The 25,788-nt window shown below is 43.9% G+C and overlaps 3 protein-coding genes across 4 annotated transcripts; 2 read left to right on the top strand and 1 right to left on the bottom strand.

Moving 5' to 3' along the window:
• Positions 1 to 61: 61 nt before the first annotated feature.
• On the bottom strand, positions 62 to 11,180 carry LOC101785854 (protein GRIP). 2 transcript variants are annotated; one of them, XM_004957613.2, is made up of 21 exons: positions 10,422 to 11,180; positions 9,302 to 9,417; positions 8,923 to 9,092; positions 8,530 to 8,623; positions 7,968 to 8,054; positions 7,796 to 7,876; positions 7,429 to 7,554; positions 6,666 to 6,774; positions 6,509 to 6,588; positions 5,571 to 5,699; positions 5,387 to 5,487; positions 4,915 to 5,048; positions 4,731 to 4,828; positions 4,526 to 4,645; positions 2,196 to 2,223; positions 2,032 to 2,081; positions 1,683 to 1,754; positions 1,544 to 1,591; positions 832 to 937; positions 688 to 746; positions 62 to 521 (listed from the first exon to the last, which is right to left on the bottom strand). In XM_004957613.2, exons 1-21 carry the CDS (start codon positions 10,870 to 10,872, stop codon positions 411 to 413), a joined length of 2,370 nt encoding a protein of 789 aa, XP_004957670.1. In that variant the 5' UTR covers positions 10,873 to 11,180; the 3' UTR covers positions 62 to 410. The 2 variants fall into 2 exon arrangements, with proteins under 2 accessions (XP_004957670.1, XP_012699562.1); XM_012844108.2 differs by having other exon boundaries at positions 116 to 521; positions 9,302 to 9,431; positions 10,422 to 10,549.
• Positions 11,181 to 13,656: 2,476 nt separating this feature from the next.
• On the top strand, positions 13,657 to 18,171 carry LOC101785448 (serine/threonine-protein kinase SRPK). The gene is made up of 4 exons (XM_004957612.4): positions 13,657 to 14,061; positions 14,784 to 15,563; positions 16,141 to 16,188; positions 16,273 to 18,171. Exons 1-4 carry the CDS (start codon positions 13,858 to 13,860, stop codon positions 17,473 to 17,475), a joined length of 2,235 nt encoding a protein of 744 aa, XP_004957669.1. The 5' UTR covers positions 13,657 to 13,857; the 3' UTR covers positions 17,476 to 18,171.
• Positions 18,172 to 19,250: 1,079 nt separating this feature from the next.
• On the top strand, positions 19,251 to 22,950 carry LOC101785043. Its single transcript, XM_004957611.3, has 5 exons — positions 19,251 to 19,404; positions 19,772 to 21,398; positions 21,485 to 21,607; positions 21,699 to 21,935; positions 22,533 to 22,950. The coding sequence occupies exons 2-5, from the start codon at positions 19,790 to 19,792 to the stop codon at positions 22,535 to 22,537; spliced, it is 1,974 nt and encodes a 657-aa protein (XP_004957668.2). The 5' UTR covers positions 19,251 to 19,404; positions 19,772 to 19,789; the 3' UTR covers positions 22,538 to 22,950.
• Positions 22,951 to 25,788: the final 2,838 nt, after the last annotated feature.

Here is a 25,788-nt window from a genome sequence, read left to right as displayed (position 1 = left end):
ATTAGGTCCAGCAACAGAAACCACGCTGTAAGCAGCGAAGACTGCACCGTAGCCGGAACGATAAAACTCAAAGTCCAATGCCAAATGATTCCTGGATCCTCAGAATGTTCAGCAAAATTTATACAACAGTCGATAAACCATTCCCCCCAACAACCTAACATGAGATGCTATATATGCCAGTCCCACAATTCATCCTTCGTTACATTTTTTATCTTGACTCGCTGTGGAACAAGTAGTTATACCTCTATATACACTACTTTTACAAAGGTGACAAGGGGAAGGAACGCCTGGAAATAATAAATGAATAAGCATGTTCTACAATCAGCAAAACTGTGGATCTGTAGGCTCAGAACATCCCCTCCCCCGGCTTTGATTGTGTGAATCTTCGAAAGCAATGGCCCATACCTCCGCTAGAACGAGAATCTTGAAAAGAATGAATTCGGTGTGGTTGCGCCATCTGACACCGCAGCAGCTTGTGAAGAAGCCACACTTGAGAGGACACCTTGCTGGCACTTCTTGAGCTGCCAAGTTTCAAGTGACGAAATGTCAAGCTCCCATTCAAATTGACTTGAATAGAACTTGGGCTCTAAGGCATCCACACACATAGTATACCAGTAAAAACAAGAATGGCCATGTAAAAAGCATCAGCAGCAAGAATGAACTTCCATGATAAAATACCCAGTTTACCTCGTCAGGACTGAATTGTAGTAGTGTCCCAACCACAGGCAGCAAGGCCCCCACTTCCCCTGGGACAAGATATCACGCTAATGTTTCATATCATCTGTTAATACTCAGATATAGCAACTATCGACAATAAGCAGTTCTAATTACCTGTTTCAAGAAGCTTTAGAATCACATTCTTGAGATATGTCATATCTATTCCTTCTCGCTTTTGTGATCTCTCCATATTGCGAAGCTCTGTTTTCAACATTGCTTCCTACAACAAACAATAGAAGCAAAAAAAGGGATGCCTCTTATGAAAAACAAGATATGTCAAATCCATGAACCAATAACTCCTTTTCTAGTTTCAGTTTAATCATGACATAAAACAAGATATATTCAATTGTAATATTACAAACATCATAAATGCTAAAGATAAAAACATTAGCATCAGAGTAACTAAGAAACATACAAGACCAAATAAACTGACATTATACAGCGAAACTCTTGTTTTTTAAAAAGATCTGTAGTAGCAACAAGGCCAAGTATCCAAATTGTTTATACTAGACAACGAATACTTCAGTATCAGCTGGAGTGTAGAAGAACAATCGTAACCGCAATGCTAGCGTACTAGTCAATTAGCTAAATAGGCTTATCAAAGCAGCTTCAACTTCTAGGAATAACGCCTGGAAATTATGAGTTAACACATATACTCTACACAGCATGTTCTTCCAGTGAAGAAATCATTGCTTAATATAGACCATAATAAAATTTAATCCCAGTTAACATTCCACGACTAAAAAAGTCAGATGCATGGCCAGATCTAATCAAAATTATGCAACTAACAAAAAGTGTCAATAACTCAAAATCTCAAATGACCCACCTGTTGATCATGAAGACGGTTTTCACGCTCGAGCTCCTCAATTTCTTGCTGAAAAATAAAGGAAAACAAAAGCTTATCCACTTGGTCACCAAAACTGGAGGAAAAAGAGTGAGGAAATCCTGCTAAGCTGGTAGCCTACTTGAAGTGCTAAGATATGCCTCTGTGACTGAGCCAATTCCTCTTCTCGTTGCGCCTGTTGCCGTGCAAGAAGCTGAAAATGTAGGCATGGAGTATAAGTTGACAATCTTTCTCATCTAAGTAAATCCATTCGGCCTATGTATCAGTAAGCACGAAAGTGTTCTGGTTTGAATGATTAGTTGAAATTTTTCATACAAAATCAGAGTGCAAAGTACCAAAGCACAGGGTACAAGTCCTAATTCAAGCATGTCCTATTTTAGACTAACACCAAAGCTAAAATATCAATTAATCCCAATTGCAACATTTTATATGCATTCCCGACTTATTTCTTCAAGGAAATGGGAAAGTACCAGAATTTGCTGCTCAGCCAATTCAACACTCATCGTATCCTTGACAGGTCCTGCAAATATAAGCCAATGACAATTAGTGACAAAACAATCCAGCTATGCAATTAAGAGGAAGAATACAGAAGAGAATGGACAATGAAACATGATGTTGACACAAAAAAACCTACCTTGACTTTGATGATCAGTGTTGCTAACCTGTGACATCAATGAAATAATATCATCAACATTATCTTAAAATAATAGCGCTTATTTTAAATTTTGTAGTGTTAGAGTATATTAGGCAACTCCGGATATGGTTAGTTTAGGATTGATCGTAAACCCGGGATAACCTTCCTTATCTCTAGGAGAGGCTACTTGCCCTCCAAGCCATGTACTTCTATATAATCAGCCCAAGAGGCTCAAGCAATACATCCCACGCATAATACACAATCTTACATGATATCACGAGTCTAGGTTCAAACCCTAGGCCTCCGGCTTCCGCTGCCCTCGCGCCGTCCCCGGGGAGATCGATCTCCACCGGGGGCAGCGCCCTCGTAGGATGCGCGACCGATCCATCTGATCCGTTGTGCCGTCGTGGTCAACCAGCAGCAGAGGGGCCTACCTCTACCCGTGGCCGATCGGATCCACGTCCGCGCCACCATGGGGCCGCCGCCGGGCCTGCCATGCCTCCACGTCGTTGTTTCCTCCGGCTTCGCATCTGGATCCGCCGCTCCCTCTGTGCACCAGCCCAAGCACCCCCCCCTTCCTACCTACGCCACCACACCGCTGCCTCTGAGCGCGAGTACGCGGCTGCGAAGGACGCCCGTGGGGACGCCAGGCCACCGTGCCGTTGGGGCCGTCAGGCCACTGCACCACCGGTCGACCTCGCTGCCGGGCCGCAGCGCTGTGGGGCTCCGCCCCTCCCGCCCTCCCTCGCCGGCCCTCTCCCCCGCGCCGTCCCCTTCCTCCCCTAGCGCCGCCTTTGCTGCTGCCTTAAGCGTGAGGACGCAGCTGCGGGGACGGCTCATGGGGCTACCAGCCTGCCGTGCTGCTGTAGCGGAGAAGCCGCTCCGAGCGCACCCCGCACCGTCGACCTCACTCGTTGGGCGGGCCTCTACTTCTCTCCTCCTTTCTTTTTTCCTTTGCCCGTGGTTGACCATGGTGGGGAAGAGATAAGGGAGGAGGGGAAACTACTAGGTGCCCCCGAGATTGTACCTGTGGGCCACTTCTTGCTGCTGCTGTTTTTCTTTTTCCCGATCGGAGATTGGTTTTGCATCACCCTGCCATTCGTCGCCACTCCATCGTTGACACTACCGAGGATGAGGTTGTCGTTGCATCCTCCTAGGCTGCAGCGGCGACGCTCGTTATCAAGCCATCATCGCCGGCGTCGCCGCCTTTTCAGGCGGTGGCACCACCCAAGCTGCTGGTCCTCGTCAAGCTGGCTCTCGGTCCGAGTCCGCGCCTATTGACACATGCTCGCGGACACCGCTGCCGATGTTGCTGAAGGAAGATGCATTTGCACTCTTTAGCTGCACCATCTACCATCGCAGTCGGCTCATCGTCCTGCTGAACCTGTCGGCAAGAAGCTGCTGATTTTGTGTATCGGGCACCTTCGCTGACGCTTCGGACCCGTGCCCTCCTCCGCGGCTTCGACCACGTCCACCTCGACCTTGGCTACTTCGGCACTAAGGGGCTATCATCTGCTTGACAAGCCTTGTCAGCTCCTATTCCAGCCATAGTGTCTACGGCGCATCGACGGTTGTGACTGCAGGGGGATGTCAGCTTTTCAGCTTATTCTCCAATCTCATTGTCTGCGCGCTCCCACTGTGACTGCGGGGGGATGCTAGAGTATATTAGGCAACTCCGGATATGGTTAGTTTAGGATTGATTGTAATCCCGGGGATAACCTTCCTTATCTCTAGGAGAGGCTACTTGCCCTCCAAGCCATGTACTCCCATATAATCAGCCCAAGGAGCTCAAGCAATATATCCCACACATTATACACAATCTTACATGTAGAATACCAATCATAAGGGAAGAGAATTCTGTAATGCAATGGTGAACTTAGTTAGTAAGAGCTTGTTTTAATGCACAGTTATTTTAAGAGTTTTTGAAAAAAAATACTATAGTTCTGCAGAATATTTTCGTTTTGGAAAATTAGATATGCTCCATTGTAACAGATCTTTTAGTTTTGAAAACCTTGATTAAAATGCAGTTTTTCGGAGTTTAGAAATTTCATCCGCAACCTCTTTTTTCTAAACCATGGTATTGTGTCTCTCTGATTTCAAAAACTTTGTTTCTTGGTACCACATTTTTCTAAACTATAACATTCAAACAGGCCCCTAAGTGTTTTCATCATTATATTCTTGATTTGAAAGTGCCAGCTGTTATATGTTCCCTCCATAAGTAAATTTATGATGTTCTGGACATCAACATAATCCCCAATATGGAGCTTTGGCCACTACCTTATATAGATTATAAAGGTAGCAATGAATGGGTTAAGCTCTAAATGACTTACTTCTGGTTTAGCCTCTAAAGAAAGGTGAAGATCCCTGTTTTCCTCGAGGAGTTTAGCTATTTCTTGCTCCTTGTCTTCAATCATTCTATCAGCAATATCACGGAATGATTGATGTTCTTCCTAAAAAACCAAGCATATATTAAAATCCTGGATCAAAGACATAATAAGGGCATGCAGATAGCAAGGGCAATGTCCAGGAAGAAACCTTCAGTTTCTCGTATCTTAGCGTCAACTCCCCTAAATTCTTTTGAAGTTCATCATCAACATGGCCATTGGTCTGAGCCTTCAAAGACTCACATTTCACTGCACCATCACATTCATAATTTTTGTCATCATTTCCCATCAAAAGAAAGGGGATCTTTCTGAAGTAAATAGAATTAGCAGCTTACATCTCCAGTTTTCCTCTACATTTGCCAAGTTTTTCTCCCACGATTCCTTTTCCACGATGAAATTAGAAGTAACAGAATCTAACTTCTTCATTACATTCTTTAGCTTTTTCTCAGCATCAGCAAGCGCCATATCTCTGAATGAAAATAAAAGTAAAGAGTGGATAGTTGGCAAATAATAAAACTTACAGGGCAAAGGTTGATGGAATGGTATATAATGCATCAGCTAACAGGTTTTGTGCTGTGAACAACAGTAAGTTAACAGCCAGAGTATAACAGTAATAGCATGCATAGTTTGCTACAATGTATACTGCTTTGCTAGTGATCTCCAAGCAATAGCTAAAGTTAAGAGAACTGCAGCTACTGCAGATAACATATTTGACAAACTAAGTTGGAGGTTAATGTCAAGCACATCAAGCGCTGATGGAAGCCTATCAGATTTGATTTCGCTGAGCAGAAAGTTAAGTCCTCCTACCTTGCCTCAATCTCTTCATCATGTCTGGATTGAGCTTCTTGAAGATCATGGATTGCTTTATCTCGTTCTGCCAAAGCAGCTGCCACCTCCTTTTCAGCTTCCTTGATTGAAAGCAATAGCAATCAATTAAACCACTCCAAAAATCTTCAGTTACATCAGATATCTAGATAAAAGGATGGCATACCCTTATTGCCTCTTCATGTTCTTTAACCAAATCTGAACTTTTAGCTGCGTTAATCTCAGCATCCTTCTTTTGTAGAAGTGCATGTGCCCGGACTTTGTACGCAGAAAATTCACTTTCCAGACGACTAATCTGCAAAATTTGAAGGGCTTAATATGATATTTTTTTACAATTATAAGTCGCAGTGCATGCCATATTTTCCATTTGAAAATGTCAATGAAACCAGTCCTTAAAATTAGGCTGGAACAATTAACTGATCAGGACCATTTTAATGTATTTCCCAGGCTTAAAAATAATTATCTGTGTGCCAAGCCATCTCTTTCACGAGTTCTCCAAAACTGAAAATGTTAATAAAGTTTCGCTGCTGTTAAGGTAGAAACCATCTTTTAAGGAAGATATACATAACACAACTATGCAATTCACTGTTGCAATATTAAGCCAATGAGTTCATACTATACAAGAAATCCCTGTTTTTTATACATCCTGCATCTGTACTCCAATGTCCCCACTACAACCTCAGTACAGAAGCTCATGGTATTAATGGGCAGAAAAGGCAATGCGCATGCAACGATCAAAGACATGCACGCATAATCTTGCTGTTACTTAGATAAAAACAAGCTATCATGAACCTCATGATGATAGTGTAGTGATAGTAAATAATGTGTAGCTTCACCACCTAATACAACTAACAACCTGGAGATAAGGGCTCCAATAAAAAGGATGGAAAGAAGGTTCTTCCCATCCACTACCTTACCTGATATTGTGTACAACAAGTAGGGAATGAAGAGTTAAAAAAGTGGTACTAAGGAATGAACTATATGGACTCTTCTAGCTATGCAGGAAGAAGACATATGAACCATGCAAAAAACTTGCAATAAAAATATCAGGGAAGTTCATTTTGCTTCATGTTTGCTAAGTTTAAACTCATCGTACCAATATACCTCATGTTTTGCAGCCATTAGATCAGAGTCTTTGGTTTGTAACAGCTGATTTTGTGTTGACAACTCTAACTCCAATTGACCTGCAGAATATCCAAACAGGTTCATAGATGTATCAATGTTGCACCAAAATCAAAATGGGAAGTACCAGCAAACTTACTCTTAAGTTTTGTAGATTCTATTTCAGATTTAAGGCGCGCATTTTCTGATGCTTCCAGCTTTGACCTAAGAGATTCACAAGTAGCCTCCCAGCTTTGCCTTTCTTTTTCCTGAGTAATTATAGAAGTTAGACGAGTTTTGTTAGTTCCTCCAAGACATCATAAATGATCTACCAAACATAACAAGAGCTGTTCAACAGTTGTCTTGACTAAAAATTAAAAATATTCTAGTGATGGAGTGGTAAAAAATAGTAGTGAAGCTAACACTAATTCCTTGGTTTTACTGGAATCAGTCACTTTTCAAATCAAATGATTGCGATGCAAATTAATGCATCATGTGGCAAGCCCATACACAAGACAAGAACTGAATAAAGTAAGGAATATGTAGAAATATGGTTGCATTCAGAGAACATGTGACAGTAAATTAAATTCATGTGAGGCCTAGAAGTTCTACGAACCTATTAAACTTCAGGTTACCGTAATCTACTAACAAAATGACCATGTGTTCTGTCCGCTCTGAATAATGGGCAGAGTTTCAAGTCACAGAAGTCTTTTTGTTCAGCATTTTCTACGGTTATGCCAGCCTCAAATGCGAGCAAGCAGTAAGCTCATTAATCTAAAACTCATCATGGTTTGTATGAAACTAATCAGCATTAGAACTACTTCTCTTCATATGTCTGCCAATTTGAATTTGGCATCTATGACAAGGTATGCTCAAACTTCGTACAGCAATGGTATGTATCAGAACAAATTAGAGAAACATACGTGTTCATCCTTTAGATGAGCAAGCTCCCCTTTAACCTCCTCCAGAGTAGCTCTAAGCCGGGCAGCTTCACCCGTTGATGCTGCTTCTATTTCAGCTATTTCTGAGTCTTTCTCTGTTAGTACCGCCTGAAAAAGTATAATTATATGAAAAAATTCCAGCTAACTGTGCTTGTTTACTATAATTCACCGTTTATTCCCAGCATACTGAGATCAATCTATTCAGCTACTCACTACTTTGCCAACATTAAAGCAGACCAAGAAAATGGTAATACTACAAAGCATTTAGACAACAGCTTAACATGAATTAACACTAAATGGAATTATAGTTTTATGATGTATAAATGATGCTATTTACTGGGTCCATTACCTGTAAAGACTTTATGGTTTCAGATGCCTTCGTCCTTTCTGCAGAAACTTCTGCTAGCTGTGCCTGCAAGCTTTCTAATTGCTGACGACAAATGAAGCTAGCTTAGATTACCTTAACATTTTTTGTGAAATCATGCTTTCGAAATTTAATTCCTGATTTTTTTTCCTCGTACCTTCTGATGCTTAGCAGTGAGCTCTGAAATTATTGTCATCCTCTTATCTTCAGCAGATTGAAGGGATCCTTGAACTTTCTCTAGCAACTTTACAAACATCACATCGGTCACTTGTGTACTTGTTACATAAACTAAATAAGCTAACACAATAATATTAACAGTTCTGTAGATTTGACTCAAAATGTGAACAGTTTAGATCAGAACAAATAATTGCTAGTGCTAACCAAATACATCGACATCCTGTCATACAACCTATATATTAGACTGTTGAAATGAGCCTGAATCTCTTACAGTTTCACTTTGCTTATTTTAGCTTAGATATATAAACCAACATTTTAGAAAGTAACTTAGTCAATGTCATCCTAGTGCTAGCTAGACCTATCTCCCCCTTCTGCCATCCATATAAGCACCATAGAACTTGGCACCCTCCTAAAGCCATAAAAGAATTTTTAGTATTCCAACTACATGCCCTGCAACTCTTTAATCCTTTCTTAGGCCATGCATTTCCACTTTTAAAGGTCATCAAACAAAAAAAAAGACAAAAACCATTACATTTACATACCTGCTCTTTTTCAAGCACTGATTGTTGCAGTTTCTCGAGGGAATTGTTTCTGGCCTCCAAGGTGAGACGTGTCTCATCAAGGTTAGCTCTCAACCTAAACATGGTTTGCATTCACTTTTAATATGTATATTATGTTAAATTAGCATGTTGTGAAAGACTTCATGAAAGGACTGCAAACATTATTTCCATCAGCAATTGAGGAGCTACCGATATAAATATAGGACTGTAACTATAACGGAGGAGCTGCTGTCCAACATAGTCAGATTTCATATAACTATTCCACTCAGATCCACCAACCCCAAGGAAGGAGAGAAACGGCAGTTTAGTGTTATATTCACGATATGCTAGAAGATGGCATGTGCATTGTACAATGACATTAATAAAGTCACTCACTTGCTGTTCACTGCCCGCAACTGCTGTCTTTCAGCATCCATTGACCGCAAGGCCTCACTAGCCTGTTGACGAGCACGTTCCAGTTCTTGTTGTGCCGCTAATTGCAGAGAAGCAGCCTGCTCAGCCTTCTGATTGACTTCATTAAATCGAGCTTCCAGGTCATCTTTTTCCTGTAAATGTGTAGGAAGAGACTAAAACTCAACTGCTCCTTGTTTCACGTGATTTAAAAATTTTAGTAGCTTTATTTTCAAGCTAAGGTGCAGAGGACAGCAGAAAATTTCCATATTTAGGGAGAAGGCCAAAGCAGCAAATTATAAGATCTAATATTCTCAAGCTAATGTGCAGATAGGACAGCTGAAAATTTAAATTTGACCACTACCTTTTGTATATCTTGTATACGCTGTTTTGCACGTTTGTGAAGCCTCTGGAACTTGGTGTCCAGCTCAACATATTTGTCGTCACGTTCTTTTAGTTCCTTTTCCATTTTCTGTTCAGCTACATGCATGGAACTAATGATGAATAAGATTCTGAAACAAGAAAGACAAAAACAGTAGCAGCAAGGACGAGGTTGTATGACATATTATAATGAACTAACAGGGTGTACTCTGATAGTCTGATCAAGCTAAGATACAGCTATTCTAGAAATAAATTCAGAAAAGTAATCACGCACATGTTTAACATGCGATTGCCTCAGAACTGTAATAATACATGCATAGTGGGAAGCTCTGCCAAACGGCAGTTTACAGGGAATCACGGATTCTATGAAGTGATTCTTTGAAATAAACTAGATGCTTGGAGATTAAAATAAAAAATAATTAAAAAAAACTAGCTTCTCCTGGTTCATTTCACACCCATAATCACCTACCCCATAGAGTTTATCTTAGAGAATCACTTTCAGCCACACAAGTAAATAAGATTAACTTTCATACTTACCCTTTTTACACCCACACATTTCTGCCAAAAGAGGCATGCCTGTTGGGGTATTTGCTACATTGTTACTTTACTTATGTCATTAGTGACATATCAGAGTGTATGCTGATCTGACAAACCTCACGCCCACCAGTTCTCAATGTATCTGCTCCTCTATAAAACGCGATTTTCTAAACCAAACAATGCCCTAGCCATTTTGACTAGTATGCTAGTTTGACAACTTGTATTTCATAATCACAGATTCACAGGCATACATTAGGAGAAGTTATTGCAACAGTATGGACTTACAGACAAGCTCAATAGCAAATCCGCCGCCTACAATTATGTTGGATGATTCAAATTATTAGCGAGACAAGTCTTTAACTGACACACGATGAAGTTTGGCCTTTGGTGGTACATACAGAGATTTTCAGTCAATCAAGGATAGCTTGTTACTTGCAATGTGGTGAACGTAAGGGAAGCAGGGATAAAACATGAGCTTAGCAAAAGTGAGAGTCATTCCAAGTTCATCAATGCTCGGTGGCCGACTACACTTCATTAGCGAAGGCTCAAGGGGAGTAGCGGCTAACCTTGGGCGAGCTTGGCGGTGAGCCCCTGCACCTTGCCGTCGGCCTCGGCGTAGGCCACGTTGACGTGCTCCAGGGCTTTCTCCGTGGCCTCCCGCGTCAGCCGCTGCTCCTGCACCTCCCTGGTCAGCTTCTCCACCTGCTCCTTCAAGCCCCTGACGAGCTCCGAGCCCTCATCCGCGCCGCCCGCCGGCCGGGCGCCGGCTATCTGGGACTTGAGGTACTCATTCTGGAGGCCGAGCTCCATGACCTCCCGCGCGAGCTCCTCCTTCTCCTTCTCGTGGTGGGCCCGCGCCGCCGCCTCGCCCCCGCTAGCCGGGCTGTCCTCCCCCGCCGGCACTTCCTGCTCAGCCGGCGCCCTCTCTTCTTCCGCCGGCGCAGGTTCCGCTGCCTCCGCCGCCTCTTCCCCCTGGTTCGGCGCCGGCGCCGGCGCGGCGCTCTCCTCGGGATCCATCTCGCCGAGCCGGATCCAAATGTGTTCCGCTCGCGGGGGTTGGACCGGGAGGGTTTGCTTCGAATTGAGGGTGAGGCGGGAAGAGATAATGGTTTTCAAGGTTGAAGCCGGGATCTCGGACGGCCTCAGCGGAGGGGGAGGAGGGAGAAGGTGGGGGCGGCCGCCGTCGGTGGCAAACGGAGGAGGGCCGGAGGAGGAGAGACGAGGAGCTGGATCGCGGCCGTGCAACGTTGGCTGACAGGTGGGCCCTAAGATCGGGCAGTACTGTGGCAGTGGCGTGAGATGTCTGCAACGGTTTGGGCACCTCGGAGTCGGGAGGATGGAGGTGAATCCCGAGGTCAACTCCAATTTGAAGTAATATAAAAGAATCCATTTTTCAAAAGGAGAAAAGAGATAAATTTCTTTTTCTTTTCAGTGAAATTGGTAAATTTCGTTAGCACGTTTTTTTCGGTTGCAGGAGACACTGGGTTTCTTTTCAGTTTTTTTTTCACTATTAAAGATCTATTACATTTCTACATCTCATCTTAAATAGTACGGCTGCTTGACTAATTGATGGCCCTTATAGTTAGTCATGGATTTAGCTGCTTAAGCGAGGAGCATAGCAGCAAGCCAATAATGAGACTTTTGTAACTTCATAAATCTATTGTTGTGGACATTTATGTGTGCTTAGAAGAAAACACATGTTTTTTGAGGATTACAACTGTGTTCAATGCATCGAGAATTGTGAGGAGACTCTCAGCCACCTATTCTTTGAGTGCCCCATCAGCCAGGCTTGTTGGATATTCCTAGGCATTAACTGGGACGTGAATTTGCCACCACTTGACATGATCATTCAAGCTAGAGAACAGTTTGGGAATTGCATCTTCAGGGAAATTGTTATCATTGCCAGCTGGGCTATTTGGACACATAGAAATGGCATTATCTTTGATGGTCTCGAGAAATCTTTAGCAAGATGGAAACATTCTTTTGAGGAAGAATTAAAGCTGGTAACTCTGCGAGTGAATTCAGCTACCAGTAGTAGAATTAAACAGTGGATGAGTAGTCATAGTTTTCCCTGCTCTGTTTATCTTTTCGGCTTACAGCCGGTGTAATCTCATTGTAAATACCATCCTTTATATATATTTATAAAAAAGGTATGAGCCTCCCTGCTGATTCCTAAAAAATATATTTTTTCACATGGTACTTGATCGTAGTCTATACGTTCCAGAGAAGTAGGGGCTAGCATAATTTTATTTCATGATGACAACATTAGAGTGAAGAAAAAGTGTAGGCAAGTTTTGACGACACATAATTATAAAACTGGATATCCAATATTATCATTTTCCTATCAGTGATGCTACAAAATGCACAAATAAAAAAACAATATCCTTGGGGTCGGTCAGTAGTACCATCACATCAGTACATGCTTTATGCAACCAAAGCCTTTTTAGATTTCTCCCTAGCTCTCTCCATCAAGCATGCATCATATAAGGAGGTAACAACTGTGCAATTGCTTTTTAATAAAAGAATGTAGCCACATTTATTAGCCATCCTCCCAAAAAGGAAAAAGAGACCAAATATTTTCCAACTTAGATTGACTATTTCGGTTGAAACCGAAGGGTATAAAAGGAAATAGGGAGAATATCATTCGCTAATCAAATGCGTGAGCGAGGGGCACCATGGTTGAATGTTTGATTAATGATATGGGTACCAGCAGCAAATGATGGGCTGCCTGCCGCTGTTCACAGCTTTCAGAGAATCCACCAAACCCACGACGTTGGAGGATGACGTGGCCAAGGTGCACGGCACCCATCCTGATGACCTGAATTCCAACGCAACAACTTTTCCCGTCTAACAAAATTCACAGATGGCATCTCGGACTTTCTAAATTTCACAAATGTATCCATTTTGCTCTGGATAAAACTGATTAGTCTTGCTTTTCAGCGAAGGCACCGCTAATCTAAAGCTGTTACTTGTTGGAAGTAGGATACACATTTATCCCCATGAGTATTCCATTGATGAATAATTTTCAACTCGGAATATAGCCAAAGGCATTATCATCACAGTCAAAACTTGATGCTTCGAGAGAGCGATCTTTTGAAATTCAAAATATAATATTTTATTTTGTGAAAAATAGACCTAACTATAGATATATACCTATACATACACGTGAGTTTATATATTATGAGCTATATAAGCAAAACCAAGGTCCTTCCGGCACAACTCCAACTCAGAGATTAATGCATACATGATTTAGAGTTTTTAGAATTAAATAAAATTGTTTGAACATACTACATATTTATCCAAATCAATAATAAAAAACTCAAACAAATACCTTTAATATAAAGACAGCTTTATCTCCAAGAATTTTTAGAGTTAGGGATGGCTAACTCTAACAATTATTGGAGCTGGACTTGCTCTACACCCTTATCGTCAGACTCATCCACATGATTTAGAGATTCATGCATACATGATTTTTATCCAAATTAATAATAAAAATCTCAAACAAATATCTTTAGTATGCACAATTTCGTTACTGCTTTCGTATAACTAAACATTCAACAGGAAAAAAGAGAAAACGCATTACGCACTACAAATCATGACCAATGATAGCCTCTGTTGCCCGGTGATGAAAATCTGCTGATGGTTTCTTCAAATCGAAAAAGGAGAGTAGTTTCGAAGAAGCTGATGAGCAAAGGAGGTGGCGAGGAGGAAGCTCGAAGCTGGCGTCGTGGGTGAACGTGCAATACATCCAAAATAGGAGGAGCGACGTGGGAAAGCTCCCCGCTTCCTCCTCTCCCTCCCTCCCTTCCCTCCCGCCCCCCACCACCTGGGGAAAAAAAGCGACCCAACCAAACCCACCACCATCTGCCTCCGTGATTCCCAGCCCAATTAGCCCCGAACGAAGAGCTCGCCGCCGCCGGTGGGATCGCCGGGCACTTACGCGCGCGCGGCTCCTCAGTCCGAACCCCTGAAGCACGAGGCGTTTGGGAGGAGGAGCCGAGGATGTCGCTGTCCCCGTCGCTGTCGGGCGACGAGGTGGAGGTGGAGGAGGAAGAGGAGGACGAGGGCGTCGACGGGTACCGCAAGGGCGGCTACCACGCCGTCCGCCCCGGGGACCAGTTCGCCGCCGGCCGCTACGTCGCCCAGCGGAAGCTCGGGTGGGGCAACTTCTCCACCGTCTGGCTCGCCTTCGACGTCCAATCGCAGGTAGGCCCCCGTCCGCCCCTTCCATCCTGATCCGCCCGAGATCGCGGCATCTCCCGGCATTCTCAGCGATCGACGGGGAGCTAAAGATCGCCCGCCTTCGCATCCGCGACCCCCTCCCTCTGCTTCGTAATGCGATTGCCCGCCTAGATCTCGCGCTTTATCGATTTGCAGAGGGCTGATCGATCGCTTGATCGGATCGCAAGGGTCGCTGCAGCCTTGCGTGGTTGGCGGGCGCGCGCCCTGCCCGTGGGCCCCACGCGAGGGGAATGGGTCTTGGGATTGGGATTGCGACGGGGAGGGATGGCGGGGGAGCTGTTGGATTTTTGTAGGCTTCGTTTCACTAGACTAGGGATTCAGTTTGTCCGTTTCCCCATTTGGTAATTTGGTTCATCCGTTTGCCGCTGCCGTTGGGAAAGCCTTTACTCTCGTTACCAAAGCGATCAGGTGGGATCAGGTCTTACATGCTGGAGCGAAGTCATGCCAAATTGAAGTTTTCATTTATTTTCTGGTACGATACAAAAAGAAATTCGGTTGCTAGTACTGGGGCAACTCTTTTAATGCTTCTCTTTTCTGAAAATATGGCTTACATTTAACTAAACATGTTTGTAATTATTGCTCTGGATAGACCTGCTCTGGATAGGGTGGTTTCTTTAACAAGAGTTATGAAATTGAACACAAAGAATGAAACATTGTTGTCACAAATTGTACCCTCTTTTCTGCAGAGATATGTAGCCCTGAAGATCCAAAAAAGTGCCCCTGAGTTTGCGCAGGCTGCTCTTCATGAAATAGAGTTCCTGTCAGAAATCACAAAGAGGGATCCGTCAAATCGCAAATGTATCATCCAGCTAATAGATCACTTCAAGCACACAGGACCGAACGGGCAACACATCTGCCTTGTCTTTGAGTTCCTCGGAGATAGCTTGCTCAAGCTTGTACAGTACAACCGGTACAAAGGCATTGGTTTTGATAGGGTGAAGCGAATATGCAAGTCGATTTTGGTAGGTCTTGATTACTTGCACAATGAGCTTGGCATCATCCATTCGGATTTGAAGCTTGAGAATGTTCTCCTTGTCTCAACGATTGATCCCTCGAAGGACCCCATTCGGTCTGGGCTTAAACCTAACCTTGAGAAGCCTGAGGGGAATCCTAACGGAGAAGTTGGTCTTAACCCAATCGAGAAGAAACTAAAGATGAGAGCAAGGAGGGTGCTTGCAAAGCTTGCTGAGAAAAGAAAATCAGTTGTGGAATCTTCGCGTTCAGAAAGGAGCTTGGATGGGATTGATCTGACATGCAAAATTGTGGACTTCGGGAATGCTTGTTGGGCTGACAAGCAATTTACTGATTTTATTCAGACAAGGCAATATCGGGCGCCAGAGATCATTCTAGGTGCAGGATACTCGTTTTCTGTTGACATGTGGTCATTTGCGTGTATTGCTTTTGAGCTTGCAACAGGAGAAATGCTATTTACACCCAAGGAAGGCCATGGATACAGCGAAGATGAGGTACATATCATATTCCTCATGAGCCTAGCTATTGTTTTCATCTATGAGTTGGCTTCAATTTTGCAGTGCCTTCTCACTAGAGACTTAATACAATTTAATGAAGTGAAATTGTGAAAAAGTAAGCATTGACTTGGACACATTTGATGTTATCCATAAGATGAGTATATGTCTAACATCAGAAAACAGTCACAGTCAACATGAGTATGCTTGGCGTTAGAATTTTAAATTCTATCATTCCTGTTCACCTCAATTTTTTTTCCTCGAACACGCAGGTGTCATTGTACTAATAGATAGAAAACTATTTACCTTGAATAACACCCACAAATAAATGTGCACCCAAAAAATAGCAGTGGAACTGTTCAGGTAATTAAAAAACTACTAGGGGTTGCAACTTTCAATATTAGATTAATCTACAACATTCTGAAGCGCCAATTCCAGTATTGGAACTTAAATTTAAGTTGAATTTGGCGTCCTGGCATTACCATGTACTCTAGGAGTATGAGCGCTAAGTCTTGCAAATTTTAGTTGATTGTAACCCTTAGTGACATCATTGAGGACTGAAGATTTGTCATTGCAGGATCACTTGGCTTTAATGATGGAATTACTTGGCAAGATGCCAAAAAAGGTATGTGCAGCACTCTTTTTGTACTCAATCCTTGGTTTCTGAAATATCAAACTAATCTGTTTAATAACTTTTAAATGAGTTCAGATCGCCACCATGGGAACACGATCAAAGGAGTATTTTGACCGCCATGGAGATCTAAAGCGGATAAGAAGGCTGAAGTTGTCATCTGTTGAACGCATCCTTGTTGACAAATACAAGATTTCTGAATCTGATGCGCGGGAATTTGCCAATTTTCTCTGCCCTTTACTTGACTTTGCACCAGAGAAGAGGCCGACAGCTGCAGAATGCCTAAAGCATCCATGGCTTCAATATGATGAGGACAAAACTTGTGAGCCTCATAACAATAATGATGCCCAAAGCACAGGGAATACCACCAGTGGTGCCTGTACAAATATTGATGTGACGGACAAAAAAGGGAGCCTCACTGGAAGTTGCAACAAGACTGCTGATGCGAAACACAACAATAGTAACATTACCAACAATGCTTCCATGAGCACTGATGTGCAGCCCAATATTGGAAGCATTGCCAACAGACTTGCCAAAAATGCTGATGTAAACCTGAACATTGGATCAATCACCAACAGAGATGCCGAGAATTCTGATACAAAGCCCCACATTGGAAGCATAGCCAACAGCGATGCCAAAAGCTCTAGTTTAAAACTGGACACAGGTAACACCACCAACAAAAATTCCAAAACTATTGATACGAAGCCCAACACTGGCAGCATCTCAAGCAGGGATGAAAAGAGCAGTAATGTGGACACCACCACTTCCAATGTTGTCAACAGAGATGTGAGGCGCAGCATCAGAAGTGTTGTTAATTCTTATATCAAGAATTTTGATGCGAAGTTCAACACTGGAAGCACTGCTAACAGTGATGCCAGGAACTCAGATACGAAACCCAGCACTAGAAGTGTTGCGAATGCTGATGATGCTAAGTGTATGGACGTAAAACCAATCAGCGGAAGTGTTAAGAGCAACGATGCCATCAAATCTAATGTAAAATCCAACACTGGAATTGTTGCAAACAGTGATGCCAAGTGTATGGACGTGAAACCAATCAGCGGAAGTGTTAAGAGCAACTATGCCATCAAAGCTACTGTAAAATCCAACACTGGAATTGTTGCAAACAGTGATGCCAAGAACACCGATGTACAAACTAACACTGGAAGTGTTGTCAGCGAGGATAACAGTGTTGACACAAAACCAAATATTGGTCGGGTTGCTGCAAGTATACAGAGGTTGGAGAGCAGCATGAGTAAAGTGCAAATCGGGAGATACCGGTGATACATTGTGGCTGAGTGCTGACTAAATACCTATTTTCTGGCTTGGACATATGTCATTGTGGAGAGGCACATTCTTTTGCGCTAGATTTCTACTATTAATTTGGTTGCTGAGGATAATAAATACTTATCCAGAGCCAACCTTCCTCAAGATTGAGGACCTGGCAGGTACCAGCTGGCGCTCTAGTATATCTCTATTCCTGCTAACTGTAAAAAGTTTTGTATTTGCCCACAGAATTTACATGGAGGTACATATTTCCCATACATACCCTGGAACAGATTGTATTAGTGCTCACAGATTGACACACTCAAAGTTACATAGCATTCTTTTCAACTTTTTTGTGGGTAATTATGAATGCCTGTTCGGGAATATACGTGAGTGTGAAGTAGGTGCAGAAATTTCTGTCCATATTATGGTGGACACACTGGCAAGGGAATGATATACTCTCACCAGTCACACAGCATTACTCTCTTGTTTTTGCTGATATTCTGCTCTCAGCAAAAAAAAGAGATTGGCCTATGTCTTCTGGGACACGGATCGGCATTTTTTCTGAGCAGGGGTTGACATTTTTGTTCAGTTTCTTGGTTTGAGGTTGCTTGTAAAAAATGGGACGAGGTGTTGTATAAAAATATTCTTTTATGTTCATTTTGTAGTGAACAATCATATCAACGGAGTTTCACGGTTGATGTCTCTGAACTACATAGGTGCTCAATTTATCTGAATATTTTATCTTATTCACAGAACTTAAACTTAGCATTTGCTCATCTGTCGTGGTTATTGTTGTTGCGTAGTGTGTGTATATAGGACGTTTAAAAGAAAGTTGTCGAATGGAACAATATGATGTACACACTTTTTTTTTTATCGGGGTGCTTTAGTAATAGATATATGTTTCAGGCATTGATATGGTTCTAAAACACATTTTTGTTGTAAATTCTTTTTAGGATTGCTTTATAATATACCGCATTAACAAAACAAAGATGTATGCATGTTGAAAACAGAACAAACGTGGATTGACGTCACATGTGGGGGGAAAACATCTTTGGGACGATGCATTTGCTGGGTCACCTCATGAATATATACAACTTTAGGCACTCCGCATACTAGAGATAATGAGATACATTCATGCAACAAAACGTATGATGTCAGTCATCCGCAAGCAAGGCAATTCCAAACTTTAAATGCAATACTTTTAAAACTAAACATCTAAATCAAAATCTGGTTGCACCGTTCTCTTGCAACGATCTCTTCAAAGTAAGATCATATAAAATGATTCATTTAGCTTCAGCGATATTTTAAAGTAATTATGTGACAAAGATACCTTTGCGTGTGTTCTAACTTGTCTGTCACTTTTAAAAAACTGCTGGCGTTGATATTGTGAAGAATATAGTGGCGAACATGCTTTGAGAGGGAGCAAACAAAAGAGTGGAACAGCTCAATGTATAGGATTTTTTGGGAAAGTTTCATGCATTATCAACTTAATCTACCATTTTTCAATTCTGATTAGACAATTTACGTCTGTATAAAATCTTATTTCAAAATATAGTCAACATTGATGTCATACTTTATAATAAAAAATATAGAAATTACAGATCATAAATTGGGTTCACGCTCGACTTTATGAAATACTATAAGCATTTTGATTCCACTGTTAAAAGGATATGCATGGCAGAAGCATCATGCATGTTTTAGCGAAGTCCCAAGTCCCAACCGCGTTGACAGAACCAGTCGGGTCCGCGAGGCAACCATTCCCTCCCCTGCTTTTGTTAGGCCTCCACCGCCTTCCGCGCCTCACCGCACCTCTCTTCCTCCTCTCACACTCCCTTCCTCCCGCGCCGCAGGCGCTCTCGCCGTCCTCGCCGCGACCTCCCGGGCGCTGCCGCCGTGGAGCGCAGATCCGCCCCGACTCGGCTCGGCCTCTCCTCTCTCTCGTCGGTACGAAAACCCGTGGTGGAAATCCTCGTTTCCTTCTGCAAGTGCATTTTGTTTTTCTGTACCGCCAGCGCTCGATTTCAAGGCCTTCGATTATTTCCCCCCGAACACGTCGTAGTACGTTTTTTATGCCTGGTGGTTCACATTTCCAGATTTTTAGGGCTCACGTCAATTACGCACCTGATGACTAAGCCATCATGAACTCATGATTCATGAGGTGATCCAGCAAATGTATAGTCCCAAAGTTGTTTCTTGTTGTGAAATGTGCAAAATCTGAGATTCATAATCCCAAAAGAATTGTTTCTTGTTGTGCTTTCTAAGTTTTGTCAGATGTAAACATCGGAGCTGACACATTTTTTACATATGGAAGAACGTGGGAAACTGTACAATGAAATGGAGAAAGATTTTGAAGGAAATGACACCATTGAGGACTGCGGGCAGATTCTTTCGGCGCCATCCTTCGGTTCTCTGCCTGGTGCTGCTTCTACTTATATTGTACAAGTACTTCTTCGGCTGGTTCACCCTTCTTGTGACCACATCACCAATCTTCCTAATTGCTGGCGTCTTTCTTGGAGTCATCCTTGCTTTTGGTGAACCAAACAATTCTGAAAAAGATCATGTCTACAAAAAGATTGAGAAAGCTAGGTGTCTGAATACTCATGATAGCAACAAATCAGTTAGGGGCGTACCTCTTCCGAGAATTCCATCCGAAGAGAGAGTGGCCAAACACATAAACAGAGATAAGAAGATTAGGAAGAGATCTCACGCTGTAGCTTCTTCCGAACAAGGATCAAGTGAATCAGGTGGTTCAGATACTGATAACATTCCAATGCTACATGCATTTCATCATCTTAGGTCAGGCAGCAATTCATCACAGTCCTCTCAAGATGGTGACTCCAATGACAGCAGCATTGAAGATGGAATGGATAATCAACAGGGCAATGGGGGCAATGTACGTGAGGGGAAACGGCATGTTAAAGTTATGGCATGGACTGCTGATGATCAAAAGAACATACTGAATATCGGATGCTTGGAGATTGAGCGTAACCAAAGATTGGAGACCTTAATTGCTAGGCGTCGGGCGAGGAAATACACGGACAGGAACTTGATAGATTTTGGTAGCAGTGATTCCTTACCTACGATTGAAGAGCTATCAAAGTTCAATGTTCAAATCCCTTCTATTTTTGCTCCTAGGAAAAATCCTTTTGATCTTCCTTACAATGAAGATAACTTCCCAGATTCTGCTCCATCTGCGCCGCTGGAAATAGGAAACCCATTTGATTTACCAAGCGAACAAGCAAATGAGAGCAGCTCCTCTGGAGGAACCAACTCAATTTATGCAGAACCTATTCCTGTAACATCTCATTTACAAAGGAGTGCACTGTTAAGGAGGCATGAGAGCTTCACTGAAGGAGCACCATTCCTCAGTGACTTTTTGCAAGATGCACGGCCTTCCCGTTTTAGACCATACTTTGTTACAGAAAACATGGCTAATGAAGAAATCACAGATCCAGTTCTTGAAGGAGAAACTAGTGAAAAGAGCAACTCCAAGGCCAGTTCAGTTCAAGATTCGGATAGTGCTTCATCAGTTGCCGATCAAGAAAGCCAGAAGGACGTTTTGGAGGATTTCTCAAACCAAGGACAACAATCTTCATTCAGTCAGACAGATGAACATGCACATATAGCTCGGCATGTGAGGGAAGTTTCCCTTGCCCTTGACATGGAGCCACCTGTACTAATAAGCGATTCCTCTGATGATGACATATCACTGTCTGGTGAACATACAAATGACTGGGAAGAAGCACAACAGAGTGATTTCAGTTTTCCACATAATACATTATTAGAGGATCCTAGTTTTATGCAACACCATCAAGAAATAGATATGGCAAGCAATGGGTTGCATCATATGTCCCCACATTCAAACGATCTTGAGTTGACGTCGTCATCATCCGATAGCACTGATGATCCTTTCGAAGTGAATGACATCGAACTATCAGGTAATCCCAGAGAGAAATATCTCTTTTTTCAGCTAGTTATTTATATAATGAATCCCACATCTTATAAGTGTTTTCCTACTTTCTAGCCAAGGAAGTGGTGGTCATTGATGATACCCACATTCCTGATCCTGTTTATGATTCAAGTCCTTCAGGAAGTGAGAAGCCCGCACCTATTGGTTTAGTAATTGGTGAAGCTGTGCTGCAAGATGGTAATTAAAGACTGCAATAATTGTTCAGTTCTAATCGCGGCATAACATTGCCATTGTTTTTTTCCCCTAAAGTACAGAATTCAAGTTGCAGGTCATGCTCGTAATCTTGAGGAGGGTTCACCATCAAGAATGGAGACTTCTTCCAGTGAGGCAGCTGTACCTAATTTGAGTCCTGTGGAGCAAAGAGAACTCAGAGAGAAAGAAGCCTATGAGATAAGGGAGCAGTCCATGGTCGGCCATAACGAAGCCCATGAAAATTCTGTCAGCCATGCTGATCCTCCCATATCTGAGATAAGTTCTCAGTCAACTACTGGAGGTTCAACTAATGGTAAATCTTATTAAGTAGGAGCTTTTCTCTTGCGTCTTACTAATAGATCCGCCCATTTGATTTTTTTACCACATGAATTAAGGAAGTTAATGTGGGCGAGGAACATTTAAGCAAGGTTACAATAAGTAGAGAAAGAAAAATGTGCCTCAAAATCATATTAGGTTCAAAATATCTTTTTTTTGCTTCAAAAAGGCATTTCTCAATCATTGGTACATCGGGAATAGTAAAACAAATAGTTAATATAAAAGTGAACACTTTGCCAAGTACCCTGGTTGCAGTAGGCGTTGAGCTAATGCATATGTGATAAGAATTGACAGCAACACTAACAAACAAATAAAAGTGTATCAAAGATGGATGATGATTACGTACACTAGGATCCAGATGAACTAATGTTTATGATAGCAATTCAGCTGATAGCATGCAGTAAGTTGCTGGGGTGATGGCTTGGCGCATCAGGATCCAGCACCAGCAGCTCATTTCATCTTGTCATGTTGAATACTTAAATTCAAAATCGAAGATAAACTCCGCTACACACTAACCAACTACCCATGGTCGTAACGCATGCACTTATCTTCCTCTGATTACTTGTTGGAACAGGTTAATCTGGCAGCGGTATCGTATCACACTCCACGAATGCAGTTCTGGGTTTCTTTGAAAAAATGACGGCAGCACCGACGCCGGAAAGAGCTTCTTCAGCAGCACTCCAAGGCAATGTTGTGTAAGGCGAGTTCTTGGCAAGTAATCTGTGGGAGGGAAGATGTTCATCGCAAGAGAGTTCTTAGCACTTCGAAGGGACTAGACAACGTGTTGGACGTGTATAGTCAAGATTTACCGAAAAGAAAAATGCAGCACATTAGCATTAGCAGTTCGCTGTAAAATGGCTAGATACGGTTCTTTTGGTGGATCCATTTTTGGATTCCTTTTTGTTTATTTGTGAATACCTTCAGGACTATCAGTTTTATACCGTAAGGTGCCAGTCCGCCCCGCCAAGTACACCTTAGTTTATGAAGTTTACCTGCTGTGCAATTGCCCTAGCATCTACAGTTTACCTGGAGTGCTTGCTTAGGGGTCAGCTCGAGCCTGTCTTAACCAGTGCTTGGTTGACTTGCATTACCGTGCGCTTGTTGCTCATTGTTCTGAATAGGCTCCAACTGAACTAGTAGAAGCCTTCAATATTCAGACAATATTCAGACATACATGAGAAACAATTGCCTTCGCATCTGTAAACCAATTGAGACGTACTGGAAGCTTCACTGCACGCCGAAAATACCAATCTAAAAAAGAAGATCAAAATAGAACTTCACACTGCAGCTAGGTGTTTTGATTGCAATATCAGTGTCACCGTCTCGTATCTAGGCCGAGTCACTATCGCAGGCTCAGAGCGTGCTGGGAAATCTTGAGATTTCCCGTCGATTCCCCACGAATCAATTTCCGTATTCTTGCCGTTGAACTCGATGGCACAGCCGCCTACGCGCGCCGCCGCACCGCGTCTGGCTCTGCGCGCAGCGCCCGGCACCTTCCGCTCAGCTCCGCCTTCCATCGCCGCATTGAAAAGATTGCGTGGAATGATTAGGATATATTGCTTGAGCTCCTTGAGCTGATTATATAGGAGTACATGGTTTAGAGGGTAAGTAGTCTCTCCTAGAGATAAGGAAGGTTATCCCGAGATTACAATCATATCCGGAGTTGCCTAATATACTCTAACATCCCCTGCAGTCACAACGGAAGCGCGCAGACGATGAGACTGGAGAATAAACTGAAGAGATGACATGCCCTGCAGTCGCAACTGTTGATGCGTCACAGATGTTGTGGCTGGAATGGGAGCCAAAGAGGCTTGTCAACCAGATGGTAGCCCCTTAGTGCCGAAGTAGCCGAGGTCGAGGTGGACGTGATCGAAGCCGTGAAGGAGGGCGTGGGTCCGAAGCGTCAGCGAAGGCGCCCGAATACACAAAAGCAGCAGCTTCTTGTCGATATGTTCAGCAGGACAATGAGCTAAGCGCGATGGTAGATGGTGCAACTAAAGAGCGCAATTGCATCTTCCTTCAGCAGCATTGGCGGCAGTGTCCGCAAGCCTGCGGCAATAGGCGCGTACTCAGATCGAGAGCTAGCGGTACGAGGACCAGCAGCATGGATGGTGCCACCGCCTAAAAAGGTGGCGTCGCCGACGAGGATGGCTTGATCACGAGCGTTGCCGCAGCAGCCTGAAGGGTGCAACAATAACCTCGTCTGCGGGAGTGTCGACGATGAAGCGACGACGGGACGGTAGGGCGACGCAACCTAATCTCTGATTGGGAAAAAGAAAAACAGCAGCAGCAGGAAGAGACCCGTGGAGGATCGGTCGGACTGGCGGAGGACCGGTCGGACCGGCATCTCCGCGCTGGTCAGGGCGGCTGGATGCGCTGGTCGGAGCGGTCGGGGGTGGCGCCAAGATGCGCCTGGAGGGGCGCCCACTGCCGCTTGAGCGGTCGGGGGCGGTCGGGGTAGCTGGATGCGCCGGTCAGAGGTGCCGGTCAGAGCGGTCGGGGGGGGGGGGGGGCAGCACCAAGATACGCCTGGAGGGGCGCCCGCCGCCACCGAGTGCCGCTGCGGCCTAGAAGAGTGGAGGGCCACCTGCTGCTACCGCCAGGGGCTACCGCGGGGGCGCGGCTTGGAGGGGTGCTTGCCGCCGCCAGGGCCCGTCGCAGCCTGAAGGAGTGGAGGGGCGATCCGCTTACTGCTTGACCACGATCGGCACGACGGATCAGAGGGATCGGTTGCGCATCCTAGAGGGCGCTACCCCCGATGGAGATTGATCTCCCCGGGGACGGCACGAGGGCAGCGGAAGCCGGAGGCCTACGGTTTGTAACCTAGACAGTGATACCATGAAAGCAATAGACATTGCGTGGAATGCGTATGATATAATATTTGAACCCTTTAGGCTGATTATATAGGAGTACATGGTTTAAAGGGTAAATAGCCTTTTCTAAAGATAAGAAAGTTTATCCCGAGATTAACATCGATCCCAAACTAATCATATCCGGAGTTACCTAATATACTCTAACACGCAGGAGCTCCACCTCCTCCCCAGCCGTTGGCGCTAACAACACTGCGTCTCTTCTTCTCCACACCGCCGAGTCATCAATTGTGTGCGGCGGGTCTCGGGATGCAAGGGCGCCGCGAGATTGCGCTGCCGTGGTGACGCGGTGCTCGGTGATGGCGAGTTGAAGCTCGCATTTTTGGAGAAATCTGGTGTTCGTAGTGTCACCCCCTAATATTTACAATAAACCCCCCACCCCCTAATATTTACAATAAACCCCCTGATTTAGATTGCGATTAATAGTCGCGATCCGATTTGGGTATAGAACCCTAATTTGGATCGTAATTAATATCACGATCTAATTTAATTTAGGGGTGTAAATTTAAAATTGTGTTCGAACATTTTTACAACCGGATCCTGGTCTTTTGCAAAACGGTCCCACTTTTCGGCCGGAACCCCTCCGCGCGTTCTCCCCCTTCTGCTCCGGCGACGGCGGCCGCCGCCCCGTCGCCCCGAGTAGTCTCCGGTTCTCGCCTACCCGGTTCCCCATCGGACATCCCCGCAGAGCCCCTGTTGCTGCCCGGCGACGGGTGAGGGTCGCCGGCGCATTGCTTCGAGTTCGCAGACTGCCTCCTCCCGCTCATTCAGGTCGCCGCAGCCTTTGTCCCCGTCTATGCTGGCCTGGCCGATCTCATCTCCATTGCCACGAGCTCCGGTCACATGTACACGCTGATCCTGGTGCTCAGGGTTCAGGTGGGATCGGCAGTGGATGGTGGTGGACGCCAAAGGCCGAGCAGTGACGCAGAGGGTGGAGCCCAGCCTCCCGCTCGTCGAGAT

This window comes from Setaria italica, chromosome II, assembly GCF_000263155.2.
Source record: "Setaria italica strain Yugu1 chromosome II, Setaria_italica_v2.0, whole genome shotgun sequence".
Classification (NCBI taxonomy): Eukaryota; Viridiplantae; Streptophyta; class Magnoliopsida; order Poales; family Poaceae; genus Setaria; species Setaria italica.
This window is presented reverse-complemented; position numbering and strand designations above follow the sequence as displayed.